This window comes from Orycteropus afer, unplaced genomic scaffold, assembly GCF_000298275.1.
Source record: "Orycteropus afer afer isolate SDZICR_OR568_19922 unplaced genomic scaffold, OryAfe1.0 scaffold00302, whole genome shotgun sequence".
Lineage (NCBI taxonomy): Eukaryota > Metazoa > Chordata > Mammalia > Tubulidentata > Orycteropodidae > Orycteropus > Orycteropus afer.
The window spans coordinates 3,250,031-3,268,084 of NW_006921889.1; the positions used below are offsets into that span (position 1 = coordinate 3,250,031).

At 39.8% G+C, this 18,054-nt stretch overlaps 1 protein-coding gene across 1 annotated transcript in view; it reads right to left on the reverse strand.

Moving 5' to 3' along the window:
* Nucleotides 1-868: 868 nt before the first annotated feature.
* LOC103206170 (cadherin-6) overlaps nucleotides 869-18,054 on the reverse strand; it is a 70,347-nt gene continuing 53,161 nt past the window's right edge. Inside the window, exons 6-10 of the mRNA XM_042782400.1 lie at nucleotides 12,615-12,751; nucleotides 9,237-9,358; nucleotides 7,214-7,331; nucleotides 6,840-7,091; nucleotides 869-1,359 (exon numbers count right to left, since the gene is read on the reverse strand). Of these exons, the coding sequence (XP_042638334.1) occupies nucleotides 869-1,359; nucleotides 6,840-7,091; nucleotides 7,214-7,331; nucleotides 9,237-9,358; nucleotides 12,615-12,751 (1,120 nt within the window). The remainder of the gene's footprint in view (nucleotides 1,360-6,839; nucleotides 7,092-7,213; nucleotides 7,332-9,236; nucleotides 9,359-12,614; nucleotides 12,752-18,054) is intronic.

An 18,054-nucleotide genomic window follows, 5' to 3' on the forward strand; every position in this document is an offset into this window, starting at 1 on the left:
ACTATTTTTCTTTAAATGTCACCATTAAATCAACTTCTAGACACGATAATCTTAAAACATTGGTGGATTTGATGTTTTGAACAGTAGTTGGTGCCAGAAAACTTCTTGAAGACCAAATAGGATGGCAAAGGTCATTTTAGGTACAGTGAACCCTATGAGAGCTGGAATTTCACAGGCCTGCTTTCTTGCTCTGGGTCCCCTAAGTTTTCAGCCTTGACAGGGCACCTTCCCACCAATTTCTATCGCTCTCTAGTAGTAGAAAATATTTGCATTTTCCTTCTCTGACAGGTTTCTACCTTACACAGGTTCCAGCTTTGGCAGGTTTTACTGTATATGAAACACAGATCCATATATTGTTTTATTATTTCTCTGTGAGCTGATAAACCAGGAACAACTTCCCTGCTGTTCCTGCCTCATTTTTTTTCTTTTTTTTTTCTTTTTTAATTCAGTGATAGTTTTACCCTTAAAGCACAATTCCTCACTCCACTCCTATGTGAAATGTACAGTCAGAGCAGTCATCTGACCTAAGCCAATGAAATGTAGTAAAAATACCAGGCCAGTGGAATCGGGTGCCACACTTATTCTAGGAGAACTGGGGGGGAAATATTGCCCCCTGGGCTCTCCTCTAACAGGGTACCTATTAGACTGACTTGGTAAACTGGATGCACTAAAAAATAAAAATTTGCCTCTTGGAAGCTCATAAAAGTGTACTAGAAAAAGGTCTCTAACATAGATCCACACAGACTGCAGCCATTGACTTTTGGAACTGGTAAGAGCAGAGAACCCCGCACAGAGCAGTGGGTAAATATAAAGAAAGAGCCACTTCACCTATCTCAGGGTCAGATCGGAAAAGAAAAAAGGCAACATATTAGGAGTCTTTGTCACTGTCCACCCCTCCATACATATCTGCCAACTTTTTGAAGCGAGGGCCCCAGTCGCTAAGGTAGTCGTAGTCTTGGTCGCCATCCATGGTCACCGACTCCAGCGAGCTCAGGGAATCGGCGACCGAGCCGGTGCCTTCATAGGCGTAGGTGGCCAAAGAGTCGTAGGGGGGCGCTGTGGGGTCCGTGTCGTTTTCCTTTAACCTTTGGTTAATGAAATCTCTGACGTCGGTGTTGTCACGAGCTGTCGGAGTCCGTCGGGGTAGAAAAAGGGCTTCGGGCACGATGTCCCTCCGTAATTTGTTGTCCTCTATGGCTTCGGGGTTTCTCAGGGTGCCGATGTCAAAGGCCTGGGTGTCCTCCTCCCCGCCGCCTTCATCGTTGTAACTGACGATGTTATCTCTGATGTCCTCTTTGGAAATGATCAAGGGCTCCTTTTTCCGCTGCCGCCTCAGAGCAGCGAACAGGACCACAGTTACTGGAAGCAGAAACGAAACAGAAAGGGAACAGGAAGTTAATCTGCCGCCCAACTAATGCCAGGAAGAAACACCGTGCTGGAAAGCGAAGTTTTCAAAGTCCCCTTGAAAACTGCAGACTCAACCTTTACTCCTTTCAAGATTTACTTGCTTCCAAACATGATCAAACCAGGACCCCAAAACTGGAGTAAACATTCCTAAGAAGGTTACATTTTAAGTAGGTGATAAAAAACCATCACATTTTGTCAGTAGTTCCTTTTTGCTTTGAAATGGCAGGCTGGTTTCAAGGTAAGGAAAAGATAAAAACTCCAGCACAGCCAAAGTGCTGCAATAAGAGTGCAAATTATGCTGAACACCTCAAATGCTGGTTCTAAGGACAAGGCTGGCACCTTCGGGAATGTGTTGAAAGGTCTGCATAACTTCACATCTAAAATAACTTTTGCACTATGCCTTCTTTTAAAAGTGTAAAATTAGTTGAAAACACAAAGTAGAGATGTGAATGCATCTCTCTCTACCTCTAAAGAAACCTTGGTGCAGATACCTGGAGAGGCCCAATTAGTGTTCAGGAAGCCATCATGGGCTTCAAGTTCAGCCAACGGGAAGGGGACAGATCACTCTATCCATACCAGATATACCAGATGATTTCTGTTTCAGCTGAACAGAGTAGACAATTTCAGTGAGAACTTCTTTTGTCTTTCAAAGGCTCATGTTCTGTATGTTCATTACCCAGAATGGTTGTTCTTCCAATTATTCCTCTAAACCCAAACTAGAGGGAAAGCAAGAATTGATCTTAAGTGGCTCCTGTGTTTGTTTGCATTTGGGTACAACACACCTGGCTTTGTGCAGAGTAAAACATCTGCAGATGTACATATGGTTGGGAGAATAAAAACATAGACATCTCAAAGAGAGAACCCCGGGCACAAAACATGGTGGTAAAGTAGGTTTGTCCAGGGGAATTTATCCTAGGAATATCTCCTTATTATCTCACCCACACTATGACCCAATTTGTAGGAGCCATGAATATTGAATTATTGCGATAAGAATTCCAGAAGAATGGCTTCTCACCATGTTTGTATATATACCAGAGTCCCTGAATGGCACAAATGATTATGTGCTGGACTATTAACTGAAAGATTGGAGGTTCAAGCCCAGCCAGAAGCACCTCCAAAGTAAGGCCTAGGGATCTGCTTCTGAAAGGTCACAACCTTGAAAACCCTATGAAGCAATTCTATGGACACATGGGGTTACCATGGGTCAGAATCCACTCTGCAGCAACTAACAACAACAACAAGAGTTATGTATATAAGCCAAGACATTTGACTGCTAACCAGAAGGCTGGCAGTTCAAACCCACCAGCCACTCCTTGGAAGGAAGGTTGCGCAATCTACTTCCGTAGTGATATTGCCTTGGAAACCCAAGGAGGGGTCGCTATGAGTTGGGTATGACTCCACAGCAATGGTTGCTTTGGTTGCTTTGTACATATATAATAATGGATAGATGCACACTCATGTGTCTATATATTAAAATTTTAGACATTGTTAGTTTTAGCAATCATAATGGATTATATCTATTGGAAGCTTTCTTTGTCCAAGCACTGTGCTAGGCATTTTACATACTGTTGTTGTTGTTAGGTGCTGTGGAGTTGATTCCGACTCACAGCAACCCTGTTGTAGTTAAGATTCTGTGACAACTTGGCTGGGCCATGATTTTGAGTGGCTTAGCAGTTGCATGCAGTTATTCCCCCTGATGAGATTGGATGTGGTGTAATCACCTCCATGGTGGAATCTACTGTGAGCAGTTAATCAGTTAGAGGAGAATTGTGCCTTTGAGGTGTGGCCTGTTTCCATTATATACAGAAAGCATCCTGGAGTTGATTCAGTCTACATCTCCAGTTCCTGGACTTGAACCAGTGGCCTGTCATGTTGCCTGCCAGTCTTGGGATTATTGCCTTTATAGCCAACAATCTGTCATTTTATCTGCTGATCTTGGATTCATCAGCCTCAGCAGCCAGTAGCTACATAAGTGAGGAGAAGCTTCCAGCTTGCTGCAGTGGACCTGGAACAAGAGGTAGAGCCGAAGCTCAATGTTGAGGGGCCTCCTCCCAGCCCCTAGAGCTGGCACTGTGAACTTGGACTTCTAGCCTCTTATACTGTAGGAGAATAAATTTATGTTTGTTAAAGCCACTCACTTGTGATATTTCTTTTATAGCTGCACTAGAGAGCCAACACATGTGGCCAAGTAGAGTTGCCCCAGAGTTTTCTTGGCTGTAATCTTTGTAGGGGCAGATAATCAGGTCTTTCTTCATGGAGCCACTGGGTGGGTATGATCCACCAACTTTTTGATTAGTAGTCGTTGAGTGTTTAACTGTTGCATCACCAAGACTCCTTTACATACTAAATTTCATTTAAATTATCCCAATAGCCCTACAAAGTTAGTAGCATCATTATAACTCCATTTTATATAAGACAAAATTGAGGTTTAGAGATGTCCCAAGGGTAAGGAATTCACAAGTAGAGATGTGACGAAATCTAGGCTGGTCAGACCATGCTTTGATGCATGGTTGGATTATAGAATATTTCTAAAGAATGTACAATGTTGCCATTTTCAAGAGCATAGTTGCATAATTGTACACAATCTTTGCCACCAGATGATGCCCCATTTGTCACCTTCACTCAGAGTTTTCATCCATCCACCCACTCGATGAATAGTTATCTAGTGCCTTCTCTGTGCCAAGTACTGTTGTAGGCACTATCACTATAAAAATAGATAAAAAGCCCTGTCCTGAAAGAGTTAATGGGGAATGAAGATGGAAAATAATGAACATTATTTTATTAATAATAATTAGGGAAATTATTTTAAGGTGATAAGTGGTATGTAAACAAGGAAAGGTAGTTCAGAGTAAGGAGGATGGGGAGTGATTCTGTGTATGGTTGGGGGATTGATTGTACATGTTTTGAGGGAGAGGTTGCATCATTGAAGATGGAACATTTGAGCAAAGACATGAGAAGTTACTGAAAGAGCTATCTGGCAAAGACGTGTTCCAGACAGCATGGAGAGTTAGGGTTGATTCTGTGTGAGAATGTGCCAGGGTGTTTGAGGAATAACTAAGAGACCATGTGGCTGGATGAGAAGGAGCTGGGGTAGTGGGGAGCCTTGTAAGGCTTTGGGGAGATGAAGGCCCACGATCTTCAATTCATGCTGACTTCCAATGTGAACAATGACCTGAATTTACAACCATCCTTATAACTAAGGATGGTCATTGGGATTAGAGAACAGAATCAAGCCAACTGTCTCTCAAAGGATTAAACCTTGATGCACACAGGTTCATTCAGTAATTTAAGGCAAATGGGTAGGTTAGGCCTTTATCACTTCCAAATTCTCCTGTAACTTAAATGTCCAATAGCTTTCCTATGCACATCTGAAGTGATTTCTTGAGAGTGCAATTGTCTAGAAGAGAGAGGCCACATTCCATAAATCAAAGGCATTTATTTATTGCTTAATTCTTCCACAGCTAAAATTTCCCATATCTCTTTTTATTTGACCCTATGCACATCTGAACAGAATTTCTGAGAGTTTAACTGTCTAAAAGGGAGACATTTCTCAATGCTAACTTTCAAAAACTGGAAACATAATTTCTAAGCATGTGGAGAAGAAACGTTCTGATAAGTGAGATACACTGATGAGAAGCCCTCACTGGGACGGGAATCTCCCCTTTTCCCTGCCCCTTGACACCAGAGGGCAGCAGTAAGGTTGTTTTTGTGTTTGTTATATTTTTGGAGTGGGGTACTTGGATACATAAGTACTCAAATCCCATAAAACTGGGAGGCAGATGGGCATTTGAGATCAGAAGACATAAGTTAACTTAAATGATCGGACCCTTCTAAGCTAAGTGTTGTAAGGAACGAGTTAATAAAGCACCATATAGAAGTGAGATGTCATAGTTGTTTTTACTGTTTTATTATTATTTTTTTTTTGGTAAAATACAAGATGCCATATGATTCACTTTCTTGACTCCACATTTTCTTGTATATCAATGTGGCTTTCTTTTTCTGCAAAGCTCTGAAAAGAGCAGATAAAACGACTTGGTTAAGAGGAAGGGAAGAGGAAGGAGAAAATGGAATGGGTAGATAGGGAAGCCAAGCAGGAGTCATCTTTATCAAATGGGAGTTGGCTTTCCTTCCACAGACATAACGAGAGTTCACAGAACATTACCTGAGTACAGTTTTGCCAAACCAGGACTTCTAGAATTACGGCCTTCTAAAAATGTAACCTTTTTGATAAAAAAGAACGTTCATACCCTCCTTTTCCAAAATGATCTTTACAGACTCACACCATTAAAAACGCTGATTTGTCTTTGCACACTGTCAGTTGTTATTTATCCTCATATCTTAAAATACATCCCTCAAATCTTGGTTGACAAAGAGAATCACAGTTCTGTAGTCACGTTCCAAGGCTTCTGTTATAATTAGCAAAGTTGATCTGGAATGTGAAATGCTTCCTCAGGGATCCCCGGGCATTCTCTTCTTGGAGAAATGTAGATCCTCCCTTATTCTCAAAGCCACCAGGTCTTCATTTTTAGAAGAGTTTTTTCCCTTCTGTGTAATCCACATTAATCCTACTCCTTACTTTTTTTTTCCCCATTGTGTAGATAAGCTTTTCAAATCTTTCTGTTATTTTTAGAAGGGCTGCATTAACTCACATTTGATTCTTTAGTTCACAAAGGGACAGAGAATTGTCAAGCAATTGGAGTTCAACTTGGGTGATTAATAACTTTGCTGGGAGTGAAAATTTCATTGGAATCATCGTTAGACCTTGATTTTCTCTGTCATCACATTCATTTCTTGTGTATTTCAGATTTATCTCCATCACAAAAGTTATTTATTTTCAAGAGACATCACATTTGTGGCCTCCAGGGAGCTATAAAGGCAATCACTTAAATGGGTAGGTCAAAATAAATTTGCTGAGTTAAAGAAAATTGCATAGTCTTTATTTTCCTGTATGAGAGAGAAAAAGTCATCACACGCCTCCTTCCCCTTTCACATTGATCTTTAAACTTTACCTTTGTAGAAAGAGCCTTCATCATATACTCCGTGCTCAATGACTTCCACTCATTAAAATTGCACAATGTTTCACCAGATTAAATATTAAGCAACTAATGAAACAAAAAGGGTATATTCATATTGCTTTCAAATCCCTCTGAGATTCATCCTCAAGGATTCTGATAGACAACAGATTCTCCTGGAGGAAGGATTCCGCAGCTAGGTAATGACATGGACAAGTTTCACATCTGTTCAGTCTCCAAAGCCATTTTTCAAGCAAAAAACAAATGCAGAATCGAACAACACAGATTCTCAACACGTAACTCTACTCACCTAGATCAGGCTGTATGCCTTACTGGGGGAGGCAGACAAATCTAGAGTGTCACAGTTACAGTGTGTGCCCCTCACCATGGGGAGATGGGATGTGGGGAGAACCAGTTTACCTAGTAGGATCACGATGCATAGAAGAATGGCAACCAGAGCCCCTGTGCTCAGCCCCGTGGGGTGGATGAGGGCTTCCGCATGGCAGGACTGCATGTTTCCGTTGGGGTCACATGCACAGACCCGGACAGTCACTGTCCCAGTGCTGCTTTGGACTGGGTAGTCGTTGTCTGAAATGACCACCGGCAGGAAGTAGGTACTCATCTCTTGTCTGTTATAGCCATTTTTCCGAGTTAAGATTCCTGCAGTGTTGTCTGGAACCAAAAAGCAAAGTGGTGAATGTATGTGGGTGGGGCACCATGTATGGTGGATCAACTGTGATAGGAACAGGTGGATAGAGTTGTGTGGACTGAGCAGATAAGTTGCACTCATTTACCTTTGTTGTCTTGAATGGTGAAGTTCGAGCCACTGGCTGCTTCAGGGGCCAAAGAGAACGAGAATTGGTGCCCACTATAAGGATCATCCTTGTCAATGGCACGTAGGGTCTGAATCAACTAAAAGAAAGCCATAAAGCTTAAGTAAAATTTTGCTAACTCAAAAGTATATTTTGCTGTTTTGTAGTAACTTGCTTGGCTAAATGATTTTTAATTTTGAATTTAAAATTGATCACTTACTCAACAAAACAAAAATAAAATTAATTATTAAAAAAATGATAGTTTAAAGAAACTCTGCAATGAATACATTCTCTTCAAAGGACTGATGGGTTAGGAGATGATACAGCAGGGGATAGCCTTTGGCTGGGGGAGGCCCTGTGCATTGCAGGATGTTTGCCAGCATTCCTGGCCGCTGTCTACTACATACCAGTTGTACTCTCCTAGTTGTGACAATCAAAAATGTCTCCAGACATTGCCAAATATCCCTGGGGGGCCAAAATCACTCCCAGCTGAGTAACACTGCTCTAAGTGATAGAAACTTTAAAATATCACAATGATCCATAGCAATTAATGCTGAATTTTGCCTGAACTCTATGATGTTGGAATTGGCAACCTTTAAAGAAATCTCCCCACACTCTGTGTTGTGGGAAAAGCTTGCTGAAAACACTACCCTTCCCCATATGACTTAGGTGCGACTCATAGATGGCCCCTTGTCTACCCATGACAAGGCCAGACAAAGACCTTCCAAATTCCCATTCTTGGCCTCATAAAAGATTGACTGAACTGCTCGTCCCCACTGGTGAATGAGAAACAAAATGCTTGTTAAGGAAACATTGGTAAAGCTTCTCTTTCTTCCCAGGTTGCTGCATTTTGGTCCACCCTCAGCCAGAGCCAACATAGAACCCTTCCTTAAGGGTCCTTCACTGAAAATTACAGGCTGGCTCCAGTGTGAAACATTGTCTAATTTACTAACTGATCACACAATCATTTCATCCAGCTTCTCCACACCTGGCTCTTCTTCATCTCATTTGCTCTCACTTCTAAACAAGACAAACTCCTGTTGCCTTACTCTTGAGATGCTTGCTGATCTTATGGTCAGAGTGTTCCCCCCATTGCAACAGACCCCTTCCTCCAATGTCCTTTTCACCCATGCAGTAGTCTTTTTTTCTGAATAAAATCTTTCCCTATCTAAGTCTGGATTTGTTGACAACAGTGCAGCTTCACAAAATGGAGGCACTATTTGGACAGCCATTTTAGAAATGTAGTCTTGGCAGAGACATAAGTCATTGACTTTCAGAAAAGTTATAAGGGAAGTGGGCATGTGAACTATAGTAGATTTGGCTTCTGCTTCCACCTGTGCCTTAACAGTGCACATATTTTGACAAACTGTAACATAATTCTTCTATCACTGGCATCTATTTCAGATGGGAATCCCATCACTGTTGAGTTGAATTCCAACTCATAGCAACTGAGTAGGACTGAGTATAACTGCCCTAAAGTTTCCAAGGCTGTCAATCATTACAGAAGCAGACTGCCACAGCTTTCTCCTGCGGAGCTGCTTATGGGTTTGAACCACTGACTTTTAGGCTGAAGGCCAATGCTTTAACCACTGCACCACCACATGTGTAAAACATTGAATTCATAGTACTACTGGTATGAATGTACAATGTAAATAAGTGAAAATATCAATGACAGACGATTGTGAAATATGTCCCAGATACTACTTCCAAGTATTTATGGTAATTAAACCCATCTCCTTACCAATAAATATTTTTCCAATGAAGCTATGACCACCTGTTTTAATGACAACTGAATCAGCATCAGTCTTTCAAACAATGAACTTCCAAGTTCTTAAAAACTGTTTGTTCTCTTAAGCAAGTTAAACATTAATCCTGGTTCTTGTTTATAGTATTAATTTCCTTAACATTCACTTCATAGATAATTCAAAACTCACTCTCAGCTCTGTGTATCAAGAGCTAAATTAATCTGACTCTACATCTGAATGTTCTTTCTAATGAAACTCACCTGGTCTGCCTTTGCTTTTTCACAGACAAAGGTTTCATAGAACTCAGCAAATTCTGGGGCGTTGTCATTGACATCTAGAACTTTAATATACAGAGGCACTCGGCTGCTTTGCTTTGGGTTATCTGCAACACGCCAAAAGGAAGGAAAATGCATTTATATGTTGGTCACTAATTCCCGGCAGACACCATGCATCACTCCTTCATTCTCATTCATGCAGAGATTCTCCAATCTTCCGTGAGTGGCATGGGTTAAGGTGGACACAGAAAGTAGGATTGGATTGCTTGATATTTCTGGAGTATTCTTGATACACCTGATGGAAATACCTAGGAAACAAAGCTGTGGGTGTTGACATAGTACAACTGCATAATGCTGCTGTTGTTAGTTGCTGTCAAGTCAGCTCTGACTCATGGTGACCCTGCGTACAACAGAGCAAGACACTGCCCAGGTATACACCATCTTAATGATCATTTGTATGTTTGACTCTGTTACTGTGTTTATTGTGTCATGCCTTCCAACCCAGGAGGTTCATCTTCCAGCACTGTGTCGACTGGATCCATAAGGTTTCCATTGACCAATTTTTGGAAGTAGGTTGTCGGGCCTTTCTTCTGAGTTAGTTTTAGTTTGGAAGTTTTGCTGGAATCCATCCACCAAGAATGATCCTGCTCATCTTTGAAATACCAGTAGCATAGCTTCCATCATCATATCAACACATCAGCCACCACAGTAGGACAAACCAACAGACGGATGGTGGACCATTACACAATAAACACAAGGATAGCACAAAATAAACAAAAGCTACCCAGAAGAGGCATTCTAGAGGCAGATGTGAAAGGAAGTCAAAGAAATAGGCAGATGGGAAAACGTGGACAGAAGAAGGGTGAAGGGAGGTGGAGTGGGAGAGGTGGGTGAAGCACTAGAAAACCAAAGGATTGCTATTGTTCTTCAGTGCTTTAGTTTGAGGGTTGAACAAGAGCTAGACATCATGATAAATACGTGGCTCTATTATCTCATATAACCCTTACAAATTTTTGAGGTAGATACAGATATGGTCCCATTTTTTAGATGAGGAAACTGAGGCACAGAGAAGTTAAGTAACTTCTTCAAGTCACAGAGCTAGTAATAACTGGAGTCTGGATTCAAACTTGGGTCTGCCTGACTCCAAAGCCCAGGTTCTTCACCTAAAATAGTGATAGAGCAGAATCAATGTTTAATGACTGAGATAAATGAAATATTTCAGTTATCTCCTGTGACAATTTCTGGCTGAGTGTGGAAGACAGATTCCTAGTGTAAAAATCGGGAGATGGGACTTCTCATCCTAGCTCTGTTTATTCATTGCACTCATATGTTCATTCATTTGTTCACTTTACAAATATGCTGTAAGCATCTAATATGTGCCAGCCACTGTTGTGGGTGCTGACACATAGGAAACCTAAGAAGAGCCTTCTTCCTAAACTAGTAGCCAGTTGCCATTGAGTCAATTTTGACTCAGTGAGTACATGTGTGTCAGAGTAAGACTGTTTCCATAGGGTTTTCAATGGCTGGTTTTTAAGAAGTGAATAGCTTCTCTCAAGTCACCTCTCAAAGCAAACCAAACTCAGCCATTGAGTTGATTCTGACTCATAGAGACCCCCACTGGCTTTCCAAGGATGTACATCTTCGCAGAAGCAGATTGCCCCATCTTTCTTCTGTGGAGTGGGTGGTGGGTTCGAACCACCAGCCTTCTGGTTAGTAGCCACATGCTTTAACCACTGCATCACCAGAGCTCCCTGAGAGGCTTCTAGGTGGACTCAGACCTCCAACCTTTCTGATACCAGTGGAGCGCACTAACCATTCACACCACCAGGTACTCCTTCTTTCCTGGAGCTTTATTCTAATAGGGGTAGACAAACAGTAAGCACAAGCATATCATGTGTCAGATGATGGTAAGTGCTATGGAAAAATTAAATGGAGAGAGACGGAGGGGCTGCTTTAAATGAGTGACCAAGGACAGCTTCTCTGATGAAATGACATTTGCATAGAGACATGAATGAAGAAGATGAAGCCATGTGAGTATTTCTGGCTCTTAAGGAGCAAGAAAACAGCAAGTGCAAGAGCCCTGGAGGGGGGACTGAAGTTGAACCTTTAAAATACTTTAATCATCAGTATTTTCAAATGAGTCGTAGAAACATTAAATCTTAAAACAGAAATTATCAGGCCCAAAGCTTAAAACACTTCTGAAATGACTATTTCAGTACAACATAAATGGGAATGAGATCCTCCACACACACACACACACAAAGCTTGAATAAATTTCATGATGTTGTACAAATGACCCTTTTTAGTGGGCAATAATTTTGTAATTTTAAAGCTTTTAGTGTGTTCTGTCACTGCTATCCACATCAGTGCCATGACATAAATTCAGAAAAGCAAATTCCTACCTGACAAATTTATAATGAAATGTCCTTATCACAATCAAAAAGCAATGCTCCTTTTTGCCCATATTAGTTATAGATTGTTCCACTCACTATCCGTCAGCCACTTTAAATCTCATGAGTGACGTTAACCAAGAATACAGCTGTAATACACCATACGATAGGGGATATTTCACACTTGATATCCAAACATATCTGAAAACGTTGAGGACTTTTAAAATGAAAACTAAAAATGAGCTACAGGCCAGAAAGCTTTTTTATTTTTAAAGAAACTTTTAAAAATGATTTTAAAGATCATCCTTCTTGTATGCGTGTACTTCCACACATTGTGATCCCACAATTTTCATTGCCTAAAATAATGTTCATTTAAGCACTCTTATGGCACTACTCTGCTTTGCCTTAAATTTCAGGGATACTGCTAAGGTAATCCGTTCTAAATATTTTATCGATCACTTTGTGGTTGGTATAACTCACTTTCATGCACCATGAAAAAGTGGAAATTTGTAATTCTTAACTTTAAAGACTTTGAAATAGAAATTCCATAGAAATCTTGGGGATGAATATCCAAAAGATTTCTAAATAATGCCTGCCTTTGAGCATATAGTTGACCTTCCCACACACAATTTCTAACATAATTGATCCCATGTTTCAGCTGGCTTTGTAGAGCTTTGATTTATAAGGTTTTTGGAATCAAATTCAACATGTACAAACTCAATCTCATTTGCAAGATGCATTCCCATTGTATTGTTTCCAAGCTGCAGAAATTCCACAGTTTCCCTCTATTTATGAATAAACCAACATGAGTCTAGAAGAAACATTACTGCAAATTATTGCCAGGCTCTTTCCTCAGTGAATATTGAGTGGGGTCATCAATACATGGTGAGGAGTTTCACCAGTGCTCCACAAGTCTTTGCTGGCACAGTCATTCTTTCAATCGGGTACAGGAGCAGTATGAGGTTAGACTTACTGATCTCTGTTGCTATCACTGTAATGTTGTGCCATAACAGTGTTTCTCGGTCAAGAAGTTTTGATGTAAAAATGGAACCATTTCCAGAATCAATGTTGAATATTCGGTCCATATCTGTGTGACGATCAACAGAATACCTAAAAATGTGAAAATAATTTAGAAAGGTTTTCTTTGTATTTGTTTTTCTCATATCTTGAAACTATTGAGAATGTATCTGTTACATGAATATTTTTCTACCTGTATTACCTATTTGCATATCTATAGCTTAACATTAAACAAAATATACTGAGAAATTGTTGTTGTTGTTGTTATGTACCATCGAGTCGGCCTCGACTCATAGTGACCCCTCCTTGGGTTTCCGAGGCAGTATCACTACAGAAGTAGGATTGCCCAACCTTCCTTCCGAGGAGTGGCTGGTGGGTTTGAACCGCCAGCCTTCTGGTTAGCAGTCAAGTGCCCTAGTTCTTAACAAAACAAACAAAACAAAAAAACCAAATTCACTGTTGTCAAGTTGGATACGACTCATAGGAGTCCTTCTTGGGTTTCCAAGGCAGTATCTCTATGGAAGTAGATTGCCCAGTCTTCCTTCCAAAGAGTGACTAGTGAGTTTGAACCACCAACCATCTGGTTAGCAGTCAAATGCCTTAGGCACTACACTAACCACTGAGGTCTTACTAGTAGACTAACTAGACCAGTTAGATGATTTTGCGACTCACCACTAACATTTCTTTTTTTAATATGTAATTTGGATCCAGTTGATGTAGTGATTGTTCCATTTTAACTCAAGTTTTTCAAACCTCAGAACTTTAATGTGTGTGTGTGTGACAGGGGAACGTCACAATTGAAATCATGTTTAACAAAGATCACTGACGGACTGAGCTATCACAAACTGATAGAAGAAGAAGAAACACAGGATTTGAGGAAGACCATAAATTCCAATTTGGTACTTTGAGCTGAGGAAGGTCCAGGGGGAGATATCTAATCTGAGGCTCAAGATAAAACCTTGATTGGCAACCTAGATTTCTTCCTTAATGTCAAGGGGGAAAAGGGCTAAGAACAGAATCACCTAAAGACCAATGGAAGAGGAGAAACCCACAAGGACTAGAGGAGTACCTAAAACAGAGTCAGAACTCAATAAGTATTTAAGAAGAGAAGTTTGGAGAAATCTTAAGGAGACCAAGAGTGGCATCTTAGCAAGAAAAGAAGTAAAATTTTTAACACTGAAATTGATGGAAGACAAGTCTATTTTGAGAAATTTTTTCTTATTTGTAAAATTATTAGCTATGGGAATAACAACATAAGATGAAAAAAAGTATTCATGCGTGTATACTTTTTTAAATTTTTATTGTGGGGGCCATTAAAGAGCATGGAATTACCAATTTATATCATGGTAAGAGATTTAAAAGGACAGGCTCAGTAAAAATACAATTTAAGGACATGAACTAAACTGTCACGTTATTGCTGTGAAGTGCTGTCAAGTTGGCTCCAACTCATAGCGACCCTATATACAACAGAATGAAACACTGCCCAGTCTTGAGCCATCCTCACAGTCCTCACAATCGTTGCTATAATTAAGGCCATCGTAGCAGCTACTGGGTCAATCCATCTCCTTGAGGATCTTCCCCTTTTTTTCTGACCTACTTCACTTTAAATCATGATATTCTTCTCCAGGGACTAGAGACTTTGTAGTACACATATGTAATTATCATGATTGCTCTAGGAAAAAGAAATGTTCAGGTTATTAATTTACAATGCTATACCATCTCCAAGAGATTATTTCAGTTAATTATTTTGGTTAAAATACAACTAGTGAGTTGTACTAAACAACACATTTTATCTTAATAAAATTAAGTTTTGTCATCTAAAGCTGTTGTTGTCAAATCCATTTCAATTCATGGTGACCCCACATGTGTCAGAATGGAACTACCCTCTATAGGGTTTTCAATGGCCAGTTTTTGGGAAGGAGGCCACTAGACCTTTCTCCCAAGGAATCTCTGGGTGACTCAAACCTCCAACCTTGCAAGCATGTGAACCATTTACAACCCTGAAGACTCCTTTTGCTTCTTAGTGGGGTCTAAATTATTAGAAGCTATTTAAATCTGATCTTAAAAAGAAGTAATCAAGTTCATAAAGGATATGTTTATCAAGTTGGGTTGGAATTTTGTTTTAAATTTATATCAAGCCAAGATATTTATTATCAAGAATGTTGAAACAGATGAAAACTTCTTGTTTATTCTATTTATGTCATGAATCAACCTTTATTAAGAATTTAGGCAACTATGTGGAACTTACTTGATCATCTCTCTTCATTTTTAATTTGAAGATGAATATTTATAGCATATAATTACTAAAAAGAAAATCTCCATCTTCAGACTTTGTAAGAAATTTATAATTATCTACACACATATTTTTTTCCCATCATAAAAAATGCCAAGCTCAAGACATGTTGCTTTTTGCCTTTATAAGCTGTTACAATTATGTACAGCTGCAATCTTTTCTTTTTCTTTGGCTCTTTTCTTCTTATTAGTGTTTTAAGTTTTCCTAGTTTCCTATCAAGTATTAAAATATGAGAAAGGGGCAGGAATTTTTAGTTGAAGTGGCTTTTGATTTTACAGAGAAAGTAACTGTTTAGGACATACCAAAATTATATATTTTCCTTTAATTTGAGGGATTTAAAAATTAGTAGAAAATTTAAAAGGCGTACGTTTGTTGAGGAAAGATGCTATCGCACAAAGTGTAATTTGTTCATTGCCATTCTTTCTAAAGTAATTCCAATGTATATCAAGGATAGACATCTACCATTCAGTCACATTAACTATAGAGATCACTGACAAGGAAGGAAGTAGTCAGTCTCAGCTGGTTGTAGAAGATCATTCTGTTAGGTAGCACCCCCCACCCCCGGACTATATCATATTCTGGGATTCAATAATTTGTCTTCTAATATATCTGAGAGGAGGCTATACTTCGGATTGCTCAGATGGCTATAGTTACTCCCAGTTCCTTCCCCGCCGTTAGCATCTTTGGGCTTGGGACAAACCATTGCACCTTCCCCTCTGAAGGCTAATCATTTGTAAAAATAAGCAGCACAGCTAAAGAGATACAATTCTAGGCTAACACTTGTAGCCTGGCACCCCCATGTTGACTACTCCCCTCTTTGAGTGAAGGGAAAGTACACTGCATTTTGTGTGGTGAAATACGTAACCTCCAAAAGATAAAACCAGGTGTGGGAAGATCCTTGGACTCCTTGGTCCATGTTGCAGAGAAAGAGGACACCCATGGAGGTTTTCCATCCTGCTCAGACAGGTTTTGAGCTGGGAGAATCTCTCATGATGGACCTGTCCCTGTTGTACATTGTGTGTTGTCTGTAATCAAAATGGCTTCCACTATGGCCAGCACTGTGTATGAGTCTTATGTGTGAAGCTTGATCAGGATAAATGGACATAACACCCATTGGGTGGCTAGTATCACTGGGTAGGATTCTCATCCCAGTATCTGGTGGGCACTTGGGATCTGGAGTCAGCTTTTAAGGAAAACTGTGTGTATAACTTAGTATACTCTAGTCAGAAAGATGTGTAGGTCAAGAAAAACAATGTGTTTGCATGTGAATTTTTCACAATGGATATTCAGAGTGACATTTTATAAGATCCTTTCATGGAAATCGAAGGGCATTTGTGCTAAAATTATTGGAAGAAAATGATTTCATGTGAGCATAAAAAGATTTGTGGTTTTATAATGATAAGTCACTGTGTGGGGGAGGAATTCTGTGGCATTAATTGTACACTAACATATCACCTAGGAGCTCTGGTAGCTTAGTGCCTAAGGCACTTGACTGCTAACCAGAAGGCTGGCGGTTCAAACCCACCAGCCACTCCTCGGAAGGAAGATGGGCAATCTACTTCTGTAATGATACTGCCTCGGAAACCCAAGGAGGGATCACTATGAGTCGGGTCCAACTCAATGGCACATAACAACAACAACAACAACATATCACCTAGCACCTAGTTGGAGCTCTGGTAGCACAGTGCCTAAGACACTTGACTGCTAACCAGAAGGCTGGTGGTTCAAATCTATCAGCCACTCCTTGGAAGAAGGTTGGGCCATCTACTTCCATAGTGATACTACCTTGGAAACCTAAGGAGGGGTTGCCTTGAGTCATGTCCAACTTGACGGCACATAACAATATTTGTTGATAATTAGGTAAAACTAAAAACTATATACGAATGTATTTCCTTAACATGAGAACGAATTTTTTTATGAAATGAATCACTGAAATATGCATTTATGTATGCACATACCTATGCCTACCTCTGTCCTGACATCTGTATTTATGTACCAAATCTATATGTACCAAGGGAAGTCTTGCAGAAAAAACTTCAAAATTAGCTGATAGTCAACCCAGTTTGACAAGCTAGATTCATCTTTTCATAAAAAATAAAATAATGCAGTGCATAAAAATAATATTTGCTATTAAAAATACAGAATATAGACACAGAAATATGGTCTAAATTTCCAGAAGACATTACCTCCTTTGTTTAAAAGCATATTGACTGAACAAAGAAGTACCAAATGCTCATCTTTGTAAACTTTCAGCTTTAAGGTGTGTAAACTTCATAGTGACTGGCTTAGATTGTTTCTTATGTAATGAGAACAAACTCAAGTGACATAATAAAAGAGAGTACTGAAAATTAATTGTGCTAGGCAACTGAAAGCCATCATTCATTTTTCTTATTAACAATATTGAATGTATGGGGAAGAACATTTGGTCTATGGAGTTCATATGTGGCTATTTTGGGTTGGGCATAGTCCAATTTAAGGTGTCCATGGATGTTCCAAATACAATGGTAAAATCAAAACTTTATTTTCCCAATGATTCAAAACTATTTTCGGAAAGTAAGTTGGGCTTTTTTCTATTATATATGTAGGGCTTGTCATCAGGTGTCATTCAGACAAAGGGCTCAGTGGCTAAAAAGTTAGAGAAAGATTACCAGACAGGCTCAAATTCTTTTATCTGCAAAAATCTAATATTCTCCATGTAGCAGCCAGTGGGATCCTTTCAAAATATGGTTTTAGATTATATAATTTTTCTACTCAATGCTCTCTAATGGCTCCCATTTCAATCAGAATAGAATCCATTCTTTATCATGGCTGACACACCCCTGCCTTGCTCACCATTCCACCAGACTTCCTCGTGTTGCCTTGTATCACTCTCACCTCACTCCCTCTCTTCCAGACAAGTAGCTTTATTTACTGCCCCTTGAGCATGCTAACCATGCTTAGGTCTCAAACCTTACTCTTGTTTTTCCCTCTTTTTGGAATGTTCTTCCTCTCAGAACATAGCTCTCTCAGCAGAGCTCACACTTGTATTTCATTCAAATCTTTACTCAGATGTCTTGCCACCAATGACACATCTGACAGGGCTATCTAAAATGTTATTGTTGTT